Source organism: Pavona decussata, unplaced genomic scaffold, assembly GCF_977016875.1.
Source record: "Pavona decussata unplaced genomic scaffold, jaPavDecu1.1 SCAFFOLD_931, whole genome shotgun sequence".
NCBI classification, from domain to species: Eukaryota; Metazoa; Cnidaria; class Anthozoa; order Scleractinia; family Agariciidae; genus Pavona; species Pavona decussata.
Genome location: NW_028145948.1, coordinates 65926 through 92696, shown reverse-complemented (window position 1 = coordinate 92696; position 26771 = coordinate 65926). Strand labels below are relative to the sequence as shown.

At 38.4% G+C, this 26771-nt stretch overlaps 2 protein-coding genes and 1 pseudogene across 3 annotated transcripts; 2 read left to right on the top strand and 1 right to left on the bottom strand.

Annotated features, from left to right (window-relative positions):
* The first annotated feature begins 1161 nt into the window (after positions 1-1161).
* LOC146448421 (G-protein coupled receptor 83-like) lies at positions 1162-2255 on the top strand (annotated as a pseudogene).
* Positions 2256-7992: 5737 nt separating this feature from the next.
* Positions 7993-20493, top strand: LOC146448420 (orexin receptor type 2-like). 2 transcript variants are annotated; one of them, XM_085102588.1, is made up of 3 exons: positions 7993-8081; positions 18952-19021; positions 19293-20493. In XM_085102588.1, exons 2-3 carry the CDS (start codon positions 18967-18969, stop codon positions 20381-20383), a joined length of 1146 nt encoding a protein of 381 aa, XP_084958714.1. In that variant the 5' UTR covers positions 7993-8081; positions 18952-18966; the 3' UTR covers positions 20384-20493. The 2 variants fall into 2 exon arrangements, with proteins under 2 accessions (XP_084958714.1, XP_084958715.1); XM_085102589.1 differs by lacking the exon at positions 7993-8081 and having other exon boundaries at positions 18734-19021.
* Positions 20494-23167: 2674 nt separating this feature from the next.
* Positions 23168-25677, bottom strand: LOC146448419 (RYamide receptor-like). Its single transcript, XM_085102591.1, has one exon. It carries the CDS (start codon positions 25454-25456, stop codon positions 24227-24229), a length of 1230 nt encoding a protein of 409 aa, XP_084958717.1. The 5' UTR covers positions 25457-25677; the 3' UTR covers positions 23168-24226.
* Between the last annotated feature and the right edge of the window lie 1094 nt (positions 25678-26771).

The window sequence follows — 26771 nt, the reverse complement described above, 5'->3', positions numbered from 1 at the left end:
ATCCTTTCTCGAGTGAGGAAGAGAGAGGACCCTGGGAACAAGATTCTTACAAAGGCAATTCTTTTGGCGCCTTTTGTTAACATTCTTAATTTAAAAAAAAAAAACTCAGAAAAATTATTTCTGAAGGTGAGTTTATTTTTCTATCTCAAGCAGCTGAGCCGTACAATTTCTCTCAATCTTAGTGACGTCCACACAAAATTTTGAAAGACAAATATGGTTATCTCTAGCGAGAGAAAAAGCTTTCTGTCGGGGTTTAATGAACTTGAGCCTTGTACTAAAGAACAATCCAGGCACTTTATCTTAGAATTGCCACAATTATCGTTTGATAAAGCTACCTCTTAAAGGGCCCTAGTCGGCCACACATTGGTTTTTGTTTTATATGCGAGAGTTTGGCTATTATATTTTATTCGGAGCATGTCAAAAATGAACCAAATCACTCTTAGCTGAAACTACTAAAGATAATGAAACGTACTTTCAGGAACACAACTTACAGTAAAGCAATAAGATTTCGCTTCACCATGCAATATCACTAATTTCAATGGCATCGAAAATGGCGGTGGCTGACTAGGGTCCTTTAAGACACTCGTTTACTCGGCGCCTTTTATCTTAATCTGAAGAAAACATTTCGATTGTTCAAAATGCTTCTATCGCAAGAGAATTTTCCAATTTCCTCTTAACCAATTTATGCTATTTCAAACGAGCGCCGCTGAAGAAGAGAACGACCAGAACTTTGTGGGAATAAAAATTTACTAACCCAATAAACAATATAATAATAATTTAATATTTTGCTCTATATTTGAGAGGAATTCTTTTGTTTACACAGGTACTAAGATCAGACATGGCAGAGCTCTTTCTCTTGACTAAGAATTTAACTTGTGTAACTAGAGCAAATGGTAATTAATGCTCTTATTTCAACTTTGGAATAATTTGCGTACTTAATATTATAAGGTATTGCGTAATCTACCAAAAGGCGTTTTGTGCACCTTTTTAACTTTTTTGTTTCTCCTTGTTGATTGTTTTTTTTATATATATATATATATATAATTGTTTAGTTTGAGGACTCTACTGAAATCATCTATGATGAGCTTGGTTTCCTCCTTAGATACTAAAATAAATATCTTTTTTATTATTTTAGTTTTGTTAGGAACAAACACCACGCACACTGACCACATTCAAAACTTCACGGTCACACCATCCCACTCTGGCGTCGTTTCAACAAATTTCGTTATTGGCATGACGGCAGCATATATAGTGATCTTTCTGGTTGCTCTCTTTGGCAATTCCTTCGGTTTGTTTGTGGTTTTAAAGAAATCTTCATCAAGGAGCGCAACAAACCTCTTCATTGCCAACATGGCCGTTGCAGATCTCCTTTTAACTTTTACAGTGATGCCTTTTTCCACAGCCTCCTTTTACCGTGATACTAGATGGTTTGGAAGAGTGTTGGGTACCGTCACATGTAAAGCCTTGTTTTATGCCATCGCGATTTCAATTGCAGCAACTGTCTTTACGATGATGTTTATTTCATTTGATAGATTTTACGCCATCTTCTATCCCTTGAGAGAGAAGTTGTTCCGAAAACTAAAAATCTTGTCAGCAATCATTTGGGTCTTATCTATTGTGCTGATGATCCCATTTGTTTTCTTGTTTCAAGTGGAATATAAGGCTGCTGAGGGCGCGTATTTTTGTACGCAGGTGTGGCCATGGGCAGATCCAAATGACCCCACTTACGAGGAAACTTATTGCGTGTTGAAAACCTTCCATATCGTTGTTTTCATCACGCTGTACGTCTTGCCCCTTTGTGTAACAGGCATCAATTACTCCATAATTTGTCGTAAATTATGGTTGTGTCAAATACCAGGAAACGTGTCAGATAGAAACCGGGCCAACGCTGAAAAATCTAAGCGTAAGGTGGTGCGTTTGTTGGTGACCGTATGCGTGGTGTTTGCGCTGTGCTGGTTTCCATGTACGTCAATCACTATTTTTGGTACTTTCGGCCTGATCAAATACACTTATTACGGGTGGAAGTTCAGTTGATTTTTCTCTGGTTATCCCATGCCAACAGCGCCATCAACCCTTGCCTTTATGCCCTACTTAACAGCGAATTTCGCACCAAGTTTTTTGCTACCATGGTCTGTCGCTCTGAGATCGCGCCCAAGCCATTACCACCGCAACCAGTCCCGCTTGTTGTACGAGGGAGACCACTTCAACTGGAACAGCATAATCGACAGCATTTGGAAGGTCCTGTTATTGAGTAACCCGCTTGACAGAATTTCCTAAAGCCAAGAGGGGCAGTTGTGATAATAATAAGAATGTGATAAGTATTTTCCTGTGGACGAGGGTCAAATCAAAAGCAAATGTGGAAGTACAAACCAGCAGAAACTATCTTATATTTATGAAAATCAGGTCTTAATTCAATTGATGTAAACAAAAAAATTAGAACTATAACTATTAGTTAATTGGTGTATTGTAATTTTATTCGAAAATGTTATTAGATTGGACAAACGTGTGGGCTTTTATTGTCAAAGTAATTAGGCCTGAAAGGCTAATTAATGTAGACACCACGCCCGTATTTACTCCTACTGGTGTGAACGCCATGCTTACTGTTTACTTCGGAGCAGGAAAAGCAAAATACCGGAACAAATGAGCACCCTATGAGCCACTGATGATATTTTATAGTGGTCATCTAGGAAGAACGTTTGACTTCCCCTGTTAAAAATTTATTTTGCAACAATGGTGTGGTGTTTTCGCTGTCCTGGTTTTCAGTTTTCGTCAATCACTACTTTTGGTTCGTCCGGCCTGATCAAGTACACCCATTTGCGACGGAAGTCCAGTTGGTTATAACTTGGATAGGCGATGCCAACAGTTCCAACAACCTCTGCGTTTAGAAAACTTTTCGCTACTCTAGTCTGTACACGTCACACTGAGGAAGACCCCAGGCCATTACCTCCGCAACCAGTCCCGGTTGTTGTCCGGGGCTAGAAAGGCCACTGCAACTGGAACAACATAATCGTCAGCACTTAAAGGGGCCTGTTGTTGAGTAACCTGGTTGACAGTTTTTATCCAAAGCAAAGAAATAGAAATATGTTTTAAGTGAATTGTAATTTTATTCGACATTGTTATCAGGCTTGCCAAGCTTCGTGATGGAAACGGGGAAAGGAAATCAACCCTTTCTGAGCAACTGTTGACGTTATACTGCATGGTCATGTAGCTAGTTAACCTAATAAGAACCAAACCAATGGGAACGCTTTTTTGAAGAAAGCATATACATTCTGATGATTTCAGTAAGTGGTTAGATCAAGGGTTTAAGCAGGCTTGCCGCGGCAAAAGGCAGGGGTATTGGCTTGACCAGTTACAGATCCGTCTTAGTTTTAAGGTTGTCAAAAGTTGGAGGGGAAAACGCGTTCCGAACTAATTTGTGGCATTACATTTTAGAGAAATTCGGTGCAAGACAACCACAATGCACTGAAGAATTTTGCCAATCCGTGCGAAGTAGGACATTTCATTAGAGGAAAATTTGGTTTCCGTCAAGTTCATAAGAGGCAAGGTTTAAAGTATGACAATTCCGTCAAAATCACACCATTTTATTGCATTTCGAGCAAGTCTAATAACAAGAATACAGTGTACTGTTCCAAATAAAAAATTCCGAATTTTGGACTCCCTCGACACTTAGTGGAGGAAAACGAATCACTACTTCTAACTTGAGAGGTGTTTCCGAATTTCGGACCCCCTCTACACTTATCCGAGGTAAAACGATCATTATTATTAACTTTAGAGGTTTTCCGAATTTCGGACCCCCTCAACAACTTATCCGTAGAAAACGATTTAAACTTGACTTAAAGACAAGTTTTCCGAATTTCAGGACCCCCCCCCCCCCCCCCCCAACATTTATTCGAGGAAAAACGACCATTTAGATATCGAAAGGTTGTCCGAATCCCGGGTCCTCTCAACACTTGTCCTAGAATTATTTTAGTATACAGTACGCTGAGGCTCAAGGAAGCTGTATTCCCGATGTTATACAATCACAAAGGCTAGCGTTTTTCTCTCCAGCACTCGTTGCTGGATAAAAGACGATAACCACTAACATTCTAGGGACTTATAGTCACGGTTTCTGCGAACTTAAAAGTGCACAGTCTGTACAGACCGGTGAAAGAAACGGGGTTTTTTTTCTTTTTTTCTTTTTTTTTTTTTTGCTGTTAGCAATTAGTTCTTAACCTATAATATTTTGAGGTATAAAATGAAATTTATAAAAAAAAACTAACAGAATAATATTAACTACATTCATAATTATTGATGAACGATAAAACATATTGCATGTCAATGAAAACAGAAAGACAGCCTGTTACAGGGAGCCTTTGGACAAACGAGCTTTCTCTGTCAGATTTTCTATAAATTCACTTTTGTTCGTTCTTCCTGTTTGCCCAATGAGGATGCTGATCCTCTTTAGCCTCAAGCCTGCTAGCATCCCGTTATCTAAGAATGATAACACTCTCGTCAATTCATCAATGAAAATACAGTCAACTCTCTCATAGCGACCACTTCTTGTAAGCGACCACCTTCCGTAAGCGACCACTTCGTAAACAACCGTTTTGTTTCTCAGTTAAATACTGTTTCAAGAGCTCTCTCGTAAGCGACCACCGCTCAATTTCTTAGGAGACCGCGACCATTTTCTAGGCCAGAAATTACACATATTCTTTTGTTTTCTGTTTCCGGTAAGCGACCAACCAACATAATCGCGAATGATCGTTAGTAAATCATTATTCTTGAATTCCCCGCACCCAAAAAAACTGACAGCCAGAAATGCGGTGCGGGATAAGCAGACAATTCTTAGCCCATTTATTGAACTAATCAACTAATCACAAGACAAAAACAACTGTTTACACTGTTTAGACACCAAAAAAAATTAAACAAACTCTATATGTTCGATGCGGCCAAAGTAAATTGAATAAACAAAACCACTTATAATGACTGTCAATCATCAGGAAAGCACGACTAAAAATCGTTACGAGGAAATGGATTACAGGATTCTAACCAAAAAATAAAAAAGAACAAAATTTAACTGTCCGCTTGTAAAAATCCACAATGAAACTTGTTTACTGTTCAGCGAATATATACTTGCTAGTTTACATATCACACTTTTTTCCCATAATCTCACGCCGGCACTTAAAACACACTGCCGACAAATGCACTTGTGCTTGGGAATTCAAGAAACCATTTATCTTTTGTTTCATTTCGCTTCGCTACATTCAGGCAAAGATAAATGAACAATTTAAAAAAGACGAAAGTTCAATTCTTTAAGAGGCTATCCTAGACTGCTGACAGATAATAACAGTTTACAGACAGAGAAGATGACTATAATTAGATCTGTAGGTAAACAGGACAGATCTGTTCCGAAATGTTATACAAAGTTTCATCAGAAGAATGAATAAATGTGAAAAAATCAAATAAATTAGTTTGTATTTGCCTAATTTAGCTGCTTAGGTAAAATTACGCTCATTTTGTTGATCTTTCCCGTCAGCGACCACCTCCCGTAAGCGACCACTTTGTCGTGCACCAAGGGTGGTCGCTTACGAGAGAGTTGACTGTACTCCGTGATCTTTTAGACTCGTGCGTAAAAACATTTATGCAAACAGTCACCAAGGATAGAGGCCAATAACTATTTATCTTAGCATTCGATGTTTCTTTTCATTTAATTTATAACTGGAAAATAAGAGAAGAAACCTAACTTTACCGTCAATGGTCTGAATTTCAACTGTTTACTCTGCGCAAGGTTAATATTCTGAGCTCATCAAGTTGACGTTTAAGCCGGGCAAATTAAAGTTTGAAATTAAAAATACGAATGAACAACATAAAGGGTGAAAATGCAAGGAAAGCAAACTGTTTGTTAATGAATTGCTAGAATAAATCGACATTTGTTTAAGAAAGAATACTACCATTCCGGGCATTTTCGCTTGATATGGACTCTCTATGTATCTCCACGGATGATCACTGCCACGTCACGTCATCAATTTAAACCAATCAGACCCGGAGAAAATTTACTGGTGAACCCTATGAGATATTTGTATTCACGCTGTAATTACTATTAAACATGCTGCAGATTAGCTGCAGACATATGGTTGAGTGTGTTTGATTATTAAAGCAAAATACATGAACTATATTCTACTTTTCCTCAAGTATTTTAATAGCTTGAGTACCTCACTGTATTTTAGACATTTCCAGCGGCGTAACTTAGAAGACCAAACATATCTATCCATGTAGTTTGCTGTTAATTCCATATAAGATTTTCCACGACAAATGTAAATAATGCCGCAAAAAACTTAACCTTTGCTATTACTGGCTGTTTCACTGTCTTCTGGTTCTAAAATGGAAGCGACTTTGAAGAGTTATTCGTATTTTAAGTTAGTATATACCACACAAGAGAATAGTACTTTTCGCGCTCCCTGATTGGCTAGCTCGGAGGTGATTAGCCAAGTACTATTCACCTCTATTCACCGAGCAGCCGAAGAGAAGCAAGATGGCTTCCTGTTTCGCCACGGTTACTTAAGAGGAAAATGTTTCGATAAACGAGGTGGCTGTTAAAAAATACATATATATATACATATATAGCAACAACTTTTGGTTTGACGGCATTAAATGGTAAGATGTTTAATCTTTTCAACCTCATATTCTAAAGTGAAAAATGAAAATACCCTTGTTAACGAAAACTGCCGAGCACTAAAATTGCAACGAAAACAATGAAACATCTAATATTTTTCAGCATGGTTTCAACAACAAGACGAATTTCACCGAAAAAATGAAGAAATGACACTGTAGGAACTAAACAAGCGTCTCCAAAAGTTTTATTTGTTTGCAAGAAAGCGAGAAGGAACTTTCTACAATAAGAAATCACTTACCGCGTGGCCCGCGAGATTTTAAAATTCCATACTATTTGTCGGTATAGTGTCAGAAATAAAATAACTTTTTGGTCCACTAGTTATTCAGCTTGTGTGGTATATACTAAAACAATTGTTCACCTCAGTGTCGGTGAAAGTGATGGATATTTACCTCGCCGCGAATATCCATATCACTATTAACCTCCACTTCGATGAATAATTGTTAATTAGTCTGCGTTGCAAGCTATTTCATAAGTGATCTTCTAAGTTTTGGCGTTTTAACTCCTCGTGTAAATTGGAATGACCGAGAAAAATTGGAGGATTCGACCAGTGAAAAAAAAAAAACAAAAACAAATACTCAGTAAAATCCACGCGAACGTTTAAATTCTACGCGAGCTAGGTGAAACCGAGCTACCGCGAACAACAGCAGCGGCTATGCACAAGCACTAAGAATTTTATTGCATTTCTTTGACGTCCTCGGCAGATTAACACAACGTGAAAAGGTAACGTTCTCGTTGCCGTTGCCGTCGTAGTTGCGTAAGAACCCTAATGAGGAACCGCAATGTCAAGAAGTTAAAAGATCGAAATTAATCATTGTTTTAGAAGTGACGTATGCGGTGGCAATTTACTAAAGCTTCCCAATATCGCAGCTGTGGCCATTTTTAATTATCCGTCCTATCGTGAGTTGTAATAATAACAAGTTGGTGCAATTTGCCATAAGCCGAATGGATGCTTCACGGAATTGTAGCAACACACTCTACGTTCCGGGAATGAGGGGATCAAGCATCTTCTTCACTCCAAATGTCGCACGTTTTCAGAAAGGAATAGAAAACGTACACAACAATTCTGGTGGCCAACAGCAGATACAGGAAATTAATGCTCCGTAGTTACTTAGACAAGAGAAAACCTACGCTTTCTGAAATCAGCCAAACTCTGACATCGTCCAATAGATTAACAGGTCTGCCTTGACAGGTCTATCTTATTATACACTAGGTTATGGGAATAAGAAACAACTTCCGTTTCTAATTGGTCAATAAACTCAATCCCTTTATTGTCTCATCTACACCTGCCACTACACTTTTCGAAGCTACACTCGCTTAGGATCCATAGTCAAAAGATACCAAAAACAACGACATGACTGCTGGCCAAGCAGTTGTCTTAAGCTAAAAATCATCCTTTTTTGGATCGTTGAAAAGTCATCATTTGCCGAAGGTGAGTGTTATTTGCCAGCAGATGAATGTTCTGTTGGAAAAGTGTTTAAAACATCGCTAAAGAATTTTGTCGTCCATAAGAAACCGAAAATAACAATTTAACTGACAGAAATAATATAAGGCTGAAAAGAAAATACTGCCGAAGTTGTCGTGGTTTTTAGTCGTTTGTTTAACACAGAAGAAAAGTTATCATCATTTTTTAATACTGCTATTTTTAATGTATAATTTTTAAAAGTTTTGAGGTTTTTCTTTGGTAAGTTTCCGTTGTAAAAAAAAAATGGCAGAACAGTCGCGTCAGGATAAAACAGCACGTTTTCTTAACCGTAATTTATATTCAGGGGCAACTTTGGCTATGAAAAAGTTTGGAAAATTTTTCTGCAGCAAGTCTCCTTCAAAAAATAGAGTGCACGCTTCAAGCCAATTTATGACATTTAGGGAGAGAGTTGCTTGATAGAGAAGATTGCTCTGTCGTTTGTAAAAGACTACTACTATACTGCCACAACCAATGAAAGCTCGTTTTTGTGAGCAAATATACATAGCTTTTCAAAGACATCAACAAACGCTTGTTCGCCCTTTACCCACGGGCAGGTAGAAAGTGTAGAAAAGCTTGCCATGCACGGGTAGCATAAGTCTTGTACGTGTCGTATCTTTCAAAAAATAACTTAAATTTTATTGATAGTATATACACGCCATTATAAATTTTGTCCGTAACCCTCTTTCGGAGAATAGGGTCGGCATGAAGCCCATTTTTCGAGAGACCAGATAACCTTTTGGGTAAAAGAAGTACTCGTTTTATTTCCTTTAACTGATAAAGCAAGAATTTTTGGTTAAAATTCGCGGATATGTTACCTAAATTTATGAATATATCTGACATTGGGCTTAAAAATAACAATTGTCTTCGTTCGGGTTATCGGCACAAAAAATAATTTTCAGTTATCGGGACATTTAAGAAAAGGGCCCATTAAAAGAAAAACGTATAAAAAGTCTAATTCAGAAAAAAAAATAATGTGACAATGGAAAAGAAGTGGGAGAGTGAAAGACTGTCAAATAGTATACAAATTTCTACAAATTTTTGCTTCCTCTTAATTTCCTTGTTAGCCGGTTTTGTTCAGTTTTCAGTGGTGGTGGGTCAGAAATTCTGCGCCCTTTAGAACCAGGTGTAAATAGCCACTTTTGTTCAGTTTTAAGTGATGGAGTATCAGAAATTCTAAACCCTTTTAGAATGCTTTTACGTTCGATTAAGCGCTGTCAGGATCAGACGTTGTTTCTCTAAGAAGAAAGAGGAACAGTGCCGGATACATTTACAGATGTTGACGAAACCGGTAATTTCAATATCTTGCTCCCCTGGTCTGTGCGTAATAATAGTCTTGCACCGAATTTGTCTAAATCGTTACGCCATATTTTAGTTTGGAAGGCGTTTAAGCCATGCTTCATGGAATTGTAGCAAGACACTCTCAGTACGTTCTGGGAATAAAGCAGCAATTACAGCAAGTTAATGTCTTCTAGTTACTTAGAAAAAAAAAACACTTAGCTTGATCTTTCTATAATTAGCTACACTTATAGACTTCTGACATGGTTCGATTATTGAAAATTCGGGTTTGGTTTATTACACACTAAGTTATGGGCATTATGACCAATAGGAAACAAGTTCCGTTTCTAATTGGCCAATAATCTATACCCCTCTATTAACTCATCTACAACTGTCAACTACACTTTACGATGCTACACTCACTTATCCACTGCCAAGTTACCAAAAAAAAGACGACACCCCTGTTGGCCAAGCAGTTGTCTTTAGCTAGATCGTTGTTAAGTCATCATTTGACAATTAAGGTAAATGTGATTTGGCTGCAAATGAATATCCTTTCTTGTTGTCAAAGGGTTCTACAAATCGCTAAAGAATTTTGCCGTCCGAAAGAAATCGAAAATACTACCGGTAATTTAAAAGACAGACATTATGAGGCTCTTGAAGGCACTACTGAGTTGTTGTGGTTTTTAGCGGGAAAACATTTTATCATCATTTTTTTAATGTTGCTGAGTCCTAAAAAGGTTGTGAAGTTTTCCCTAGGTAAGTTTCTGTTGTAAAAAAAATTAATAATAAATAAAAAATTGGCACAACAGTCGTCTCAGGATTGAACAGGACGTTTCCTTGACCGGTATTTATGTTATGACAACTTTGACTATGTAAAAGTTTGGAAAAATTTTTCTGTAGCGTGTCTTGTTCAAAACATAGAATGCACGTTTCACGCGGATTAATGGACAAAGTTGCTTGATAGCGAAAATTGCTCTGTCGTTTGTAAAAGATTAGTACTGCTGCCGCGACCAAGAAAAACTCATGGATGTGAGCAAATGTACATAACTTTTCAAAGTCATCGACAAACGCCTGTTCACCTTTGACACACGAGCAATTTAAAATTGATGAAAACTTTGCCATGCCGGGTAGCATTAAGTCTTGTGGTATCAGTAAAAGATTATCACAAATTTTATTTAAAGTATCCGTCTTAAATTTTGTCAGTAGTTCAGTAACGCTCTTTCTGAGAATAGGGTCGGCATGAAGTCCCTTTTGCGAAAGACCCGAAAACCTTTTGGGTGAATAAGAGCTTATTCTCATTGTTTTAACCGATTTAGGCACGAATTATTAGTTAAAACTTGGGTATATGTTGCCTAAAATTATGAATATATCTGACATTTAGCTTAAAAAAATAACAACAATTGCCTTTCCGTTCGGGGTTTTTTGCACGAGAAACAACTTTGAGAATCGGGCCCTAGTAAAAGAAAATTACATGAACAAAGTCGAATTCGGAACAAAAATAATAAAATCCGACGAGGGATAAAAAATGGGAAAGTGCAAGACTGCAAAATAGCATGTAAATTTCTTTTAGACTTTAAGAGCAATTCTCCAGGAAAGTGAAGCAAAGTTGGAAATGAAAATTTTTAACCCCTCTTCATTTTTTGTGTGGAGGTAGGTTACCTAGAGGGATGAACTAAAACAGCCATATTTTGATCGATAGGTGTGTCGTTGCCATGGTAACTGCACTTGGTAACGTCGGCCTGAGGTCTATGTTTTGACCAAAAAATTCACTCTCAAGTAGTAAAAATAAACGAGTCTGGTTCTCGAGCGCATGTGAACCCATTCAAATGAAATTCACACAGATGGTAGAGGCACTCTCCTAGTTTATAAAATTGGCCGTTAAAGTATTTTGGGTTTTATAATCAAGAAGACACTGCTCGTCTTACTATGTTGCCTGTCAGCCATTTTGACAACTAGGAAAAACAAGCACAACCATATTCGCAATTTCTCCGAAAGTACTCTTTCCCAAAAAACCAAATTAGCAGCAGAGCTTACATAGATATTGAAGTTTCTAAATATCATAAAATCTATTTGGGGAAAATTATATTCTGGCCATGGGTGTTGAAGACATGCGAGGTAAGTTGCAAAAAATTGCAAAATTGGAAATTTTGAGGGCTCCAGTATTTGGCTCAAACAGGCTTTAGATAGAGAATATAAGTTTCTGTGGTATTTTCTATCATCGTACCTGTTATCTACATTTGATTGATTAAGTTTTGGCCGACGAATTTGATGAAATATGAATTGAAACAAAGCCTACCTTGCAACTTTTGGGAATTTCGTCAGGATGCTTTTGTCATATAGTATGGGTCTCTCCTAAGTTCGCTCGCTCCATTTCCTAGACCAAATCTTGCACAGACTCTAGCGGTAAGGACAAATCTAACTTGCTAGCCTCACCAAACATCTACTTTTAGCTTAAAGATGATAATGCATTAACCCGAATAAAGAAACGTCGAACTGGTCAAACACAGTCGTGTGTCGAGTGTCGAAATAATTCATCAATACAATCCATCCAGGAAGTTAAATAGATGCATCAAGATCACAGCTAAGCAAATGCATGTCTGCAACGATTCTGAATAAAGTCTTTGGCTTAATTAAGCCGTATATTCCGTGGTGCATGGTTGAGAAGCGAAGAAATCGTTGTTTACGACCAAACGAATATGTAGACCGGAAATGCGAGGAGCAAAACTGCTGACCGGATGTACTTTATAAGGCGATATAAGCGCTTTTTGTTTGTTTGTTTTTGTAGTCTCAGATAAAGCTACATTGTCGCGATGGCATTGTCTTTTCTATAGATATTTTTGGTACAATATATCATTGATAGAGGGATAAAAGGACGACTTTTGATCCGATTTTTTATGACTGTTTTACAGTGGTGAATAAAGAGGACAAAATAAAAGCGCTTCACTGATCGTTTTACGCAACCTGATATTTGTGCACATAAGCCGCCCATGTTTCCTGGGTTTGTTTGTTTTCTTTTTTAATTCGTTACTTATTGGATGTTAAGGATGGCCTGCAAAGTTACAAAGTTACAAAGTTGGAATTTTTGACCCACCTCTCCTCCAGAAATAAATCAAGTCTTCTCCAGGCCGATAAATTTTCACATTCAGAATAAAACTGCCCAAATTTTGGCGTTCTTTCTGTTTGTTTATTGATGTTTGTTGTTGTCTTTCTTGGTGGGGGGAGGGGTGACCGGAAGTAAATTTGTGCCGTCGATCAAAAACACTGTAAGGGAATTGAAGAAATTTGCATATCGTCGTGCGAATGAAATATCCTGCTCGGGACAATGGAAAGTTGCTCTTTTTCAAATACCAAAAGGGACGTTTGTGAGTGCAGTGGAAACAATATAAAACTCAGTGAATGTCAAAGGGATATTTCCAGGCACGTGCAAGCCTACGGACTTGGTATAAACCGTGATGAAATCAGCGACGAAATGGATCTTATTCTTTGACGTGCAGGTAAATATATGTAACATTTCACGTGCGAATTTTTCATTCTCTTGTCACGAATAGTTAATCATGACTGAATTTGTAATTGCATTTTCACAGTCTATAAAGCAATCTATTTTTTTTTTTTTTGGGGGGGGGGGGGGCGGGGGGTGCTGAATTTGTAATGGCATTTTCACAGTCTAGAAAGCAATCTTTTTTTTTTTTTTTTTTTTTGGGGGGGGGGGGGGGGGGTGCGGCTATTATGATTGTGCCTTCAATTTTCACCCAAGCTGTAGTTCAGCTTCATTGACTTTGTTTTTGTTTTTAGATTTATGTTATGATGCATATTCTCAGCATTTGTTTAAAGAAACTGTGGTTTTCTTCGAGTATCGTACATTGTTGTTGCGCTGTTTCTAAGTCTGTTTGCATCAAGGTACTGGATATGCCTAAACGCATACATTTTTACTAGGGTTTTTTTTATGTTAATCACGATCAAGCAAGCTCGCTTGATATTCGTCCCCATCGCTGGGGATTTACAAGAGGTATAAATTATACTTACATCCGGTGTTACATCCCATTACATTGTGTTACATCCGGTCAGCCGTCGTGGTTCTCGGACTTCCGGCCTATGCGTTCAGTTTATTCACCATTCTTGGCTTGTCGACTATCGCAATATGATTATCTGATTCGATTTTAGCCAAAGACGTTACTTTGGATTGTTCAATGGCATGCATTTGCTTTGTACATTGATCTCGACACATTTACTTTACTTCCTGGTTGGATAATATTAATGAATTTAGGTGCTCGACGACAGAAATCGCAAGTGTTACGACCATGTTTTGACCTTGTCAACTATTCTTTGTCAAGTGTATGCGGGCTACTTGTATCATCATCTCTGGTCTGAAACACGGCAAACTGGATATTCGATAGGGGTAACTGTTAGTTTAGAGTCTGCGCTAGATTTGGTCAAGAAAACGGAGCGTGTGAAGGAGAGACACTGGAGAGGACCACGCGACGAAAGCATCCTGAAGAAATTCCCAAAACCTTCAAGGTAGGTTTTGCATCAATTTATATTTCATCGAATTCGTTGGCCAAAACCTTATTAACTAAATGTAGGTAGCAGACAAGATGATAAAATATACTTTTGAAGCTGATTTTCTCTTTCTAAAGCCAGTTTGAAGCAAATACTAGAGCCCTCAAAATTACCAATTTTGCAATTTTTAGCAAATTGTCCCAGGTGTCTTCAGCACCCATGGCCAGGATATAGTTTTCCCCAAATTGGTTTTGTAATATTTAGAAACGTCAATATCTGTGTAATCTCTGCTGCTAATTTGGTTCATGTGGAAAGAGTACTTTCGGAGAAATTAGGGATATGGGTGTGCTTGTTTTTCCTGCTTGTCTATATGGCTGACAGGGAATATAGTAAGAGGAGCATTTTCTTCTTGTTTATAAAACCCAAATTATTTTAACGGCAAATTTTATAAACTGGGAGAGTGGCTCTACCATCTGTGTGAATTTCGTTTGAATTGTTCACATGCAACCGAGAACCAGACTCGTTTACTTTTACTTTTTGAGAGTAGAACTTTTGCTCAAAACATGGTCCAAACGCCGACGTCATCTAGTGCGGTTACCATGGCAACGATACATCTGCCAATCCAAATATGGTTGTTTTTGTTTATCCCCCAAGGTAACCTACCTCCACACAAAAATTGAAGGGGGGTTATAATTTTTCATTTCCAACTTTGCTTCACTTTCCTGGAGAATTGCTCTTAATCACCTTTTAGCCATAGAACAAATAAAATACTCCGTGATCTTTTAGACTTGTGCGTAAAAAAACATTTTTGCAAACAGTCACCAAGGATAGAGGCCAAAAACTATTTTACTTAGCATTCGATGTTTCTTTACGTTTAATTTATAACTGGAAAATAAGAGAAGAAACCTAACTTTGCTGTCAATGGTCTGAATTTCGGCTGTTTACTCTGCGCAAGGTTAATATTCTGAGCTCATCAAGTTGACGTTTAAGGCAAATTAAAGTTTGAAATTAAAAATTAACGAATGAACAACATGGGTGAAAATGCAAGGAAAGCAACGGCTTTTTTGTTAATGAATTTCTAGACTAAATCGACATTTGTTTAAGAAAGAATACTATCAATGCGGGCATTTTCGCCTGATATGGACACTTTGTGTCCCTCCACGGATGATCACTGCCACGTCACGTGATTAATTTAAACCAATCAGACCCGGAGAAAATTTACTGGTGAACCATATGAGATATTAGTATCCACGCTGTAATTACTACTCAACAAGCGAAGCTTCAAAAACCGCTGATGTATAAAAAAATTTAGCTGCAGATATATTATTGAGTGTGTTTAATTATTAAAGCCCAAAACGTTATTCGACTTTTCCTCAAGTATTAAAGTAATAGTTTGAGTACCTCACTCACTGTAGCTTAGACATTTCCAGCGGCGTAACGTAGAAGACCAATCAAATATCTCCATGTAGTTTATTGTTGATTCCATATCAGACTTTCCTCGACAAATGTAAATAACAAAAGCCAAAACCTTTGCTATTTCTGGCTGTTTTACTGTCTTCTGGTTCTAAAGTAGAAGCGATCGACTTTCAAGATTTATTCATATTTTAAGTTAGCCTGCGTTGCAAGCTATTCCGTGAGTGGTCTTCTAAGTTTTGGCGTTTTAACTTCTCGTGTAAATTGGGATGACAGGGAAAAATTGGAGGATTCGACCGTGAGTGGAAAAAAAAAACGAAACACGCAGGAAAGTCCACGCTGAGAACGTTTAAATAGTACGCGAGCTAGTTGAAACTGAGCTACCGTGAACAAGATGCATCAGTGTGTCAAAACAACTGTGCATGTCATCATTATTAACCCAAAATACTAATTGCGACTAGCAATCTTACGTACACACCTCATGTAAGCTAGAGTGACAGGCTTGACCCGTGGTGGTATAAAATCATACCTTTTTTAATAACAAAATACATCGGAGGTTTTCCAATTCTGCAAATCTTTGATCCACTCAATTTTTCTCCCTTTAGTAGATTCCATTTTGCCCTGTTTCTTTGCTCCGGTACCAGATTTCGAAAGAAGCTGTGAACGCCGGTTACTCAGACACGAAGGTAATGACAATGGACGCCAAAACCAAAGCAAAATAAAAAAAAATTAAATGAGCAAAGCAGTGGCTCGACACGTACGTTAAAAATTTTAGTGCATTTCTAGTTGACGTCCTCGGCAGATTAAAACAATGTGAAATGATCAAATTAAAAGTTCTTACGAGAACATGAACTCCAACCCGGTTTCTACTTATTATGTTCCCACATAATTCAGCTACATGATACAAGAAGAACGGTTTGGAATCATCACACAATATAGACCAGACAATGTGGCTATGTACACCAGCTACAGGCTGCAGCCTGTGACGCACAGGCTGTAGCTCAGAAGAGCACTCCACGATGCATGTACAAGGAGTACACAAAGACAATTTTCTCTCAGATCCTTTGAAATGTTATTTTAGGCGACCTGGAGTGGCTTTTAAAAAGCTCTATAGGTTTCATTTTAGGGAGCGCTATAATATTTTTATCTGTTCGGTCATTCTAGGGGAACTTGAGTCTTTTCGAAATTAGTTGGGCATTTTTGTCCATTTCCCGAAAACCTTAGGTCTTATTTCCTTTCCGAAAATCTTAGCTGACCTTTTTTCGGTACCCGAAACAACATTTTTATCAATCCGAAAACACTAGGCCTTAAATTTCCCATATTATGAAAATTCGTGGTGAAAATTCCCAGAAAATTGTAGGGGATTAAGGGCCTTCCGAACAGATAATTTACCGAAACGATCCGTTGGGTGCCCCTGATGTACATCAACAAAACTAACATCCCGTCAGGCGACTACGGCATTGAGTACAGTGTGACACCCGAACAACATTTAGAAATGTCATGACACCATACCGTAATCTGTAACCTCACATTTATTCAACTATTTTGCCGTTTTAAACGTGTCAGGCTGAATTTCGATTTATATTAGACACGCAAATGCACACCAGAGGAAACTCCGTTGTTTAGAGGAACAAGGCATCTTATTGAAAAATTTTCATGTGAAACTGATTGATGCCGTTCCGTGCATGAATACAACTTCTAGTTACTCTTATATTCAAACGTCTTGTGGAAATGTTACTATGCCGGCAAAATATTGAAATATAATCAGAAATATCCATTGAATCTTCAAGGTATCAATACATAGAGGTTTTTCTTGTGCGTTAATCGAAATTTCTGTGACTGTAATCAAATCTGAATATGAAGCATAATTTCCTTAAAATTGTAGATAGAAATAGAATGTAAATAGAGTCAATTCACCGGTATTGTACCTATTGATTGAGGGTGTATCTGCGCTCAAAAGCTGAAATCGATAAAAAGTTAGTCGAAGTAAAGTAGATTTTACTTTAAATCGATTCCGGTCAAAACCTCTAAGCCTTGTCTTAAATAAGTCTTCTTCTTTGTGTTGGGCTAGCAAAATTCCCCAATAAATCTGTTGTTATTTACTATCAATTTAGATAAGTCAATATCCTGTAGGCACTATAAAGAGAACATCCGATGCTTAGGGGCCAATAATTGCCTTAGTGCACGTATTTCCAGATTTAAGCTTAAGATTTTCCGATGTCTTTAACTCATAAACTCATTAAAAATTTGCCTCACAAAACTTTGCTCAAGACGCGTCTTCAACTTAATGGAAGCATTTTCAATTGTATAGGTTATTGACGTATAAACAAGGAAGACAAACAGTTTTCCAAAATGTCTGGTGCATGTCAACAGAAACAGAAGCTCCATTATGATTTTCAGTGATCAACCTTATAATAACAAACACACCTACCAACATGTTCCCACAATGACATATAACAGCTCCGCGAACACTTCCTCGACCACTCAAAAACTGACCGCGGCAACGAAGCAAAAAAGGATCTGTTGTAAGTAAAGACTCTGCTCCCTACGTAGTAGATGTGATATTTAGACATATGAAGCGAGCATCGCTAAAGGCAACACCCTAAGATTTCGATAACTGGAGACATGTACAATTTACCAACGCTGCAACGAACTCACCCTGGGCCGGAGATTCACCGAATATCTGAAGACAAGGGCGGCTTTTAAGTAATGGCGCTTTTCTTAAGATATGTGCAGTTCCAAAAACGGCAATTTTCTGCATTTGATGGCCGTTATTAACTCAACCCAATGGCCAGTTAATCGTTGTTGATATCTTCATGTTCCGCATCATCAAAATCATTATCATCATCATGATCATTATCAGACGCTCAAAGAGAATCATGCCGAAATCTAATCGTGACTCGATCGCCTCTCAAGTAGTTAAAAGGACTGGCTTTAAGCCTTGACAAGAGAAATGGCTAATTGAGTGAAGGTGAATCAAAATTGGGCCGAAAGAAAGTTTTTATCACCCTTAACAATTTTAAGCACAATAAGCTTTCTAACGACATTAGTCACGTCATCGGTTTCCTTTAATAAAAAGCAGTATATTAGGGTATATAAGAGTATACGCCGAGTTGGCGCGTTTTTTAAGAAAAAACATAAAACAAAACCGTTTTTCTAATGCAGATTAAACATAACCGAAATGACCGTCCATTCTTCCCTGAAAAGAATTCAGGAAATAAAAGGTCGGCATTTCTCATGTCATCCTTTGATTGTTTATTACTCCAATTTTGAGGCCGTGGTAAAGAGTTCTTCTGAACGACCGCCAAAGTCCTCAGGCTTTTTGGCCAGCGGGTGGGAGCCAGGGGAGACTCTGGAGAATTCGAAAAAATTTAAATTTTTGATTGGCTGTCCCGTAACAGTTTAAATTGTTTTACCGCAGATATACTGCGGTAATAAAATTCCAGTTCCCCAGAGTCTCTCCTAGCGACCAACCTCTTGCCAAAGAGCCTGAGGACTCTAGGTACGAGATTGAACGACCGCTTGAAAATACTTCGCTGCATCTTAGAAGAGCACTCGACGGTGCATGTACATCAACAAAACATAATACAATAAGCGACATATTTAATATTAATTCGCTCTTAAATTAAGGGGAATTCTTTTGTTCACTTAGGTTCTTATATCAGAGATGACATACCTCCTTAACATAACCGAGAATGTCACCTATGTAACTGGAGCAAATGGTAATGGTTCTATTCTTGTGCTTTTGTTTCAACACTAGAATAATCTGTTTTATTAAAATTACAAAGTAAGTATTGAGTAATGTATCAAGAAGTGTGTTGTGCACCTTTTTATCTTTTTAGTTTCTGTTTGTTGCCCGTTTCATTTTTTTAATGGTTTGTTTGTTTTCTTTTTATTGTTTTATTTTGACGACCTTACTGAAAATCGTCTGTGATAAGCGTGGCTTCCTTCTTAGATACTAAATTATAATTATTTTTATCTATTTTTTGTTAGGGAGAAACACTACGCACACTGTCGCAACATCTCTATCCCGCGGCATTTCAACAAATTTCATTATTGGCATGACGGCAGCATATGTAGTGATCTTTCTCGTTGCCCTCTTTGGCAATTCCTTCGGTTTGTTTGTGGTTTTAAAGAAATCTTCGTCAAGGAGCGCAACAAACCTCTTCATCGCCAACATGGCCGTTGCAGATCTCCTTTTAACTTTCACAGTGATGCCTTATTCCGTTGCCTTCTATTACCGTGGTGGGCAATGGTTTGTAGGAACATTGGGTAACGTTACATGCAAAGCCTTATTCTATGCATTCCCGATTGGCATTGCAGCAACTGTCTTTACGATGATGTTTATTTCGTTTGATAGACTTTACGCCATCTTCTATCCCTTGCGAGAGAAGTTGTTCCGAAAACCAAAAATCTTGTCTGCAATCATTTGGATCTTATCCATTGTGCTGATGATCCCAAATGTTTTCTTACATCAAGTGAAATATTTTCCTAATGCCGACGAGCATGTGTGTATACAGGTGTGGCCGTGGGCAGATCAAAATGATCTTACCTTCGAGGAAACGTATCGCGTGTTGAAAACCTTCCATATCGTTGTTTTCATCACGCTCTACGTCTTGCCCCTTTGTATAACAGTTACCAATTACTCCTTAATTTGTCGTAAATTGTGGTTTCGTCAAATTCCAGGAAACGTGTCAGAAAGCAACCGGGCCAACGCTGAAAAATCCAAGCGTAAGGTGGTGCGTTTATTGGTTATCATATGCGTGGTGTTTGCGGTGTGCTGGTTTCCAGTCTATGTCAATCACTACTTTTGGTACGTGCGTCCTGATCAATTACACTTATTACCAGAAGAAGCTGAGGTCGTTTTTATCTTGTTAGCGCATGCCAACAGTGCCATCAACCCCTGCCTTTATGTCCTACTTAACAGCGAATTTCGCAGAAAGCTTTTTGCTACCCTGGTCTGTCACCCTGAGGTCATGCCCAGGCCATTACCACCGCAACCAGTCCCGCTTGTTGTCCGAGGGAGGCCACTGCAACTGGAACAGCATAGTTGTCAACACGTGGAGGTTCCTGTTATTGAGTAACCTGGTTGACACTATTTTCCCCAAGCCAAGAGGGGCGGGTGTGATAATAATAACAATGTGATAAGTATTTTCCTGTGGACAAGGGTCAAATCACAAACACATGTGCAAATACAAACCAACAGGAACTATGTTATATTTATTTTTCGGCGGAGAGAATCTCGACAGCCGGAAATACGTCTTCGTTCGCAGGCTAGTCTTCAATTGATGTAAACAAAAAATTTAGAAATAGAAATATGTTATTGGTGTATTGTAATTTTATTCGAAAATGCTATCAGATTGGACTAACGTGCGGGCTTCTTTTTTGTCAAAGTAATTAGGCCTGGAAGGCTAATTAATCTAGACACCACGCCCGTATCTCCTGTTTATATTGATGTTAGCGCCATGCTTACTGATTACTCCGGGGAAGGAAAATCGAAGCACTAGGACAAAGCAGCACCCTCAGTTTGAGCAAATGAGGGCGCTTTAGTGGTCATCTAGCTAGTATATTATCTTAAGAAAGCGCGCACATACTATTATTACACTATATTCAATCAAAGTTGTTGGATCCAACTCTTCACCCTATTCAGCCCGGGTGGGGATAGTTGGGTAGGGGAGGGGAGGGTAGCATAAACGACCCGCGCGGACTGTTAATATTCGTAACTTTTTTATAATATCAAAGCAACCACTATTAAACTTCATAACTTTCCCTGTTAAAAATTTAATTGGCAACATTTTGATTTCTTACGTTATTCGTCTTAAAGACAATGCGATGCTGACAGCCCATTTTTTTTTTTTTTTCCTAGGTGGATTTTTTTTTGTGAGAAATGTTACATCCGTATTCTCGTATTACATTGTGACACTGTTTTGATTCTAAATTTATTAATTTTGATGGATTTTGAACCTATTTGCACGGTTTTCTGAGGTTTTGGAGAATTATCAAGAAATCCAAGATGGTGGATCCAAGATGGTGACCGAAGAGCTGACAAATGACTTGATAGGATCAGGGTCAGTACCCGAAGGATTATGGTTTTGAACGAGTCGCTTTTCTTAAGCTTTAAGACAGGGAAATTTGGTCAGAAAAATTCCATATTAACTCGCGGTCTTGTCACACAGGGTTGAAGTTTTCATCCCACAACAAGACAGATCAAATTATTCTCGCGCGGTATATTACTACTAAATATATGAAGCTTCAAAAGCACCTTGTATAAAAATAACTTAAGGTGTACAATGATATACATTTTTAAGCAAAACATTGTCAACGATAAGGCTAAATATTAAGGTACGCAAGGCTTTTCCTCAACTCAGGATTGAAGTTCATCCGACAACAGCTCAATTTGTGAAAATATTGGTGTTCGCGGGGTAATTACTACTAAATATACGAAGCTTCAAAACCACCTTGTATATAAATAACTTTAGCTGTAGAATGATATAACCCTGAAAAATATAACCCTAAAAATTAAGGTACACACCGCTTTTGGTCAAATATTTTAATAGTTTGAGTACCTCACTTTATTTTAAACTTGTTCAGTGGAATATCTTATTAGTAAAAACATTTGCCAGGATAGTTTCCTTGTCTCTGTCACTATGGTGTTAACCGATAATTTCATGTAAGAATCTCCTCAAGAAATACAAATAATAAAAACTAAACGTATGCTGTTATACGCCTGTTTTACCTTCTTTTTGTTCTGAAACGCAAGTGGATTTTATTGAGTTCTTCATGTTTAAACTAGATTTCGGTGGTCAACACGCGTTTCACAACTAGCGCCATCTTTTTGTTGTCGTTGTCGTTGGCGTTTTTTCAATTACCCTAAGACCATTGTGAGTTGCAATCTTTGATGTACACCCCATGTTTGCTAACATGACGGACTTTACTAAGCTGTAGGGGATCAAGGACATGACAGACGTCTGACCACAACCCGTATTCTCTTGTTCTTAACGAAATCCAAGGGTTTTTTTTTTATTTTTTACTTTTCTTTATTGTTTTGGAACAGTTCCTGTTCATCCGTCTTTATTTTAAACCATTTTCATTTTTTTTAAGCGGCCGTCACGTAGTAACGTGACGCGTCGCTTCTCATAATACCCTATCCCTGTTGTCGTTTTCTGTATTGTTCGTGTCAGTCACCCAGCCCAGTCAACCAGGTCTCGCCCAGTCAAAACATTCGGGAGTTCGAAACGTGGCCATGGCGGAGAGAAAAGTTCTTTTTTTTTTTTTTTTCTACCAAATGCTAGGTAAAACTTTGGCAGACCGATGTTCACTATCCAATAACGTGACCGTAAAATAGATGTATAGTCCTCGTACGTTTTTATTTTGGTGAGAAGAGAATCATAAGAATTAAAATACGATGGAGAAACTTTTGAGGGTGTTCCGAACTCGATAGTTCGCTGGTTATACGTTATTATTATTATTATTATTATTTCTTTATTTTTTTTTTTTGGGGGGGGGGGGGGGTAAAGGGGAGGGGGAGAGGGTGGGGGCGCAAAAGTGTTTTAAATGGGTGTTAAAACAATGATTAAATAGTACATTTTGACAGGTTAAAGTAACCGGAAGTCAGATCTCTTTCGTGCAAGGGATACACGTAGCACTTGTTCACAACACAATTTTAAAACACCCGGCCTAAAACAAAAGTAAGCATCGTAGAGAGGGCATAAATGAGGCCGTTACGTTTATTAAACCTTTATGGCTTTAGTGTTTTGATCTTATTTTGGCTCCTGCACCCCACCCTTGAAGTGAGGACAAGTCGGGATCAACTAAAGATAAGAGTTTCAAGAGCATATGAAACAGAGTAATGATTTTTTTTTTTGAGGGGGGGGGGGGGGGTGTGCAGTTTTTAAAGCTCAGTTACATGGCAGATGGTACAACCTCCGATAATAGGTTTACCATTGTAAAACGCCTAATAAACCACTACAGGCAGAAGCAGGCAGAAGCGCATGTCTCAATGCGTTTGGTTATGAAACTGTTCAGTAATTGTTGCGTTTAATTTGGCAATAAGTATAACTTGGTTTTCGACACGTGTCGCTTTTTGTCATTGCAATTATAGGATTTTTCATAATACCCTTCTATCGAAAGATGTAGTAACACGCTGCCACAATTTACAAGAGGCGACTGTAGTAGTGACAGGCAAATTGCAGCAAAAGAGTGTTCCATATGCGCAAATACAGAGTTTAGGCAGTCACGTTCACAGAAAAAGTGATATCAGAGTCGGCTTTGTGTTTTATCATAATGATCGATAATTACATAAAATTCGAGCAAAGAATTCCCGCGTCAGTGGTTAACGCAAAACTATTCACCTTTCTGAGTTATAGAATGGTAAAACGACCAATAAAGAATGGCCAAGCAGTTTTTCAGAATAGGTGACAGGTATCAGCACCAATAGAAAGTACGTTCCGTTTAATTCTTTTACCATAAACTTTCATCTGCACCTGTCCAGTAAACGCCACAAGGACCGACAAAAATAACTGAACTTTAATTTCTAGATCTCTTTCACTAGCCATGCAAGCTTCATGTAAAAGAAGTATTCTTGTCTTTATCACCTCAAATATTAAGGCTAGCAATTCCACCAGAAATGTCGTATGTAACCTCCTTTGAGCGCACTGCCCTCCACAGAGTACATGTACTACGCCTATTGACCAGTCCGACACGTATAATTAGGTAAAATGACTGCCATCAACGTCGCAAAGAAGCAAAAAATATATTACATAAGTACGTAAATTATGATCATGCGGGTGAGCGTAGTCCTGAGAAAGACTGTTCGAGGTAACGTCACCTCAAACAGTCCTTCTCAGGATCGACACTCACCCGGACAGTTATCATTTACGTACTTATGACATGACTCAAGGGTTCAAACCATTTACAGTTTTAAAGGGTTACAGTTTGGTTTCACGGGTCTTCCCGGGGCCATTTCGAACACCTGGCGTCTTTGGTGGTTTCCATGTCACGGGTGCCACACGAAATCCACCGTGATGTCTTGGTCTTAAGGGCAAATCGTTTTGCTGCTGTACGGCGTCTGATGTTGATTGTTTCTCTGTAATGTAGGCCGTGCATGTGCTAAGAGCACGGATAGGAGATGCGAAGAGAGCGATCGTGGCGTTCATAAACGCGTAACGAAAGTTTTTATTGAAAGCGATATAGAGGAGGGGATTTATTGCACTATTCGCATGCGATACCCAAAACGTCAAATGCCCTACCACGATGGGGACCTCATCCCAGACAACTGGCTGAAAAAACATCAAGTAGTGATTCACGTAGGTGGGCAACCAACACAATGCGAAGACAACGACAATGGCGACCAGCATTTTGATGGTCCTCCGTCTTGTGACTTCAACCGGGGTTCTGTCAAAACTGGCAGTATTTCCAGGCGACTTGTGAAACCATACTCGTTGCGCAACGAGGCTGTTAACCACTGCAATTATCAACAGTGGAAGAGCATACAAAAGGACAAAAGCGATCACATGGAATATCTTCAGGGCGAGAAATGTTTCTTCCAAGTCTTTAGCCCATGGCCACACCTGGTAACAAGAATATCGTTCACCATCCTGGAAAACTTGGAAGAGCAGCAAGTTTGGTGCCATGGTAATCAAGGAAATGAGCCAAATTATCGCGGTGATGGTTTTGTGCTTATGGAACAAGGCCTGGCTTAGAGGGAAGAAAATGGCACAGAAACGATCAAAAGAAATGACAGTCAATGTTATCACAGAAGCAGCGATAGACACTGGCACGGCATAGAATACCAATTTGCAAGTAACATGGCCCAATGTACCACCGATCCATCGAGGGCCTTCGTAAATTATGAAAATCACTGCATCCGGCATAACTGTAACGGTAAATATCAAGTCGGCGATCGCTAAGTTTTTAATCAGCAGATCCGTTATTCGTCGTGAAGGTCCTTTGGAGCAAGCCACGTACAATCCAATAGAATTGCCGAACAGCGCCATCGTGAAGATGAAGGCGTAGGCTGAGATCAAAACAATCTTCGCTGCGATTGAGTACAGATCTGCTGAAGCGGTCGTATTAGTAGGTGCGCTTGGAGAATCAGTGGCATTCATTTCTGTAGAGACATGAATGTTAAGACGTACTGAGAAGATTGTGACGAACATCTTAATACAAAGAACAGCCACAAAAGTTATTTAAGATTTTTCGACTTTTCTTTGTTTAGATAGAGTACAGTTGGCTAGGAACATCAAGTGACGTCATTAATCCTAATCACAGAGAAATTCATTTTATTCTATTCAAAATATCCTTGGGTGATTTTCAGACCTTCATTCGATTTGTACTGGTGCTTACTTGTTCCAGAAGTGACAGAAGAACCAATAAGAGCAGCAGAGTACCTGCTGCCTCTTAGATCCCAAGAAATTTGTTCGTTAAAGTTATCCAACGGCTCAAATAAGGGTTGGTATCCAAATAGGATACGATGACAAGTTATATAAACTAGGAATATTAAAACTAATTAATAGCAAACAAAAGATAACCCCTTAAGAACGTTTTAGTTTTGCTTACAGTTGCAATGATACCTTCAAAGAGGACTTTAATGGGCAAGTATTTTTGCCCATTTTCTGCCAAACACTTCTTATACTGTATGTATGTATGTATGTATGTATGTATGTATGTATGTATGTATGTATGTATGTATGTATGTATGTATGTATGTATGTATGTATGTATGTATGTATGTATGTATGTATGTATGTATGTATGTATGTATGTATGTATGTGTAGCAGCAAAGAAGCAGGTCTTGGACCAAATCTCGCCGCAGCCACATTTGATCTTAAGCAATTTTAGTGGCATGCAGTTCTGTTGACTCCTTAAGAGAAGGATACCATATTGTTGCTAGGAAAACCTAACTGCCACCGGCCGATAAGTTGTTCAAGCAAAACGTGACTAATTGATTTTTTGAAATTTAAATTTCATAGAAGCTATCACATCGTAAGCACGTATATTTATTCATTTTCTTCATCAGTAGTCAAAGCTGAGCTTTACCTATTTTTCTTCGAGTTTTAGGGATTGTTCTCTCTCATGCATTTAAAGGTGAGAAGTGGCAATAGGTACATGCGTGAAATCTGCCCATCCGACCTCGTATTTGCCATTTATGCGCGCGCACCTTAATACATTGCCCAAACTCACAGCCATCATTGGCGATATGAAAAGGTTGCAGCGATTGGTTCAAATTTCTCAGGCAAACTTAGTGACAGATTTTTAATAATCCTCCTATCGTGAGTTGTTAGAAATACTATTTCAACTCACGATAGGAGGAACAAGTTGAACAAGGTGGCGCAATTTGCAATAAGCCAATGCTTCAAGGAATTGTAGCAATTAACATGATCATTCTACCTTCCGGGAATTAAGGGATTAAGCATCACTCAATACAAACGGCGATAGTTTTCAGAAAGGAGTCCAAAAATCGTGCACAGCAA

Excerpts from the sequence above, each read along its gene's own strand:
- LOC146448420 (XM_085102588.1), top strand. The coding sequence starts at position 18,967 with ATGACATACCTCCTTAACATAACCGAGAATGTCACCTATGTAACTGGA. Across the intron at positions 19,022-19,292 it reads CTATGTAACTGGAGCAAATG|GGAGAAACACTACGCACACT; the intron begins GTAATGGTTCTA and ends ATTTTTTGTTAG.
- LOC146448419 (XM_085102591.1), bottom strand. The coding sequence starts at position 25,456 with ATGTTCGTCACAATCTTCTCAGTACGTCTTAACATTCATGTCTCTACA.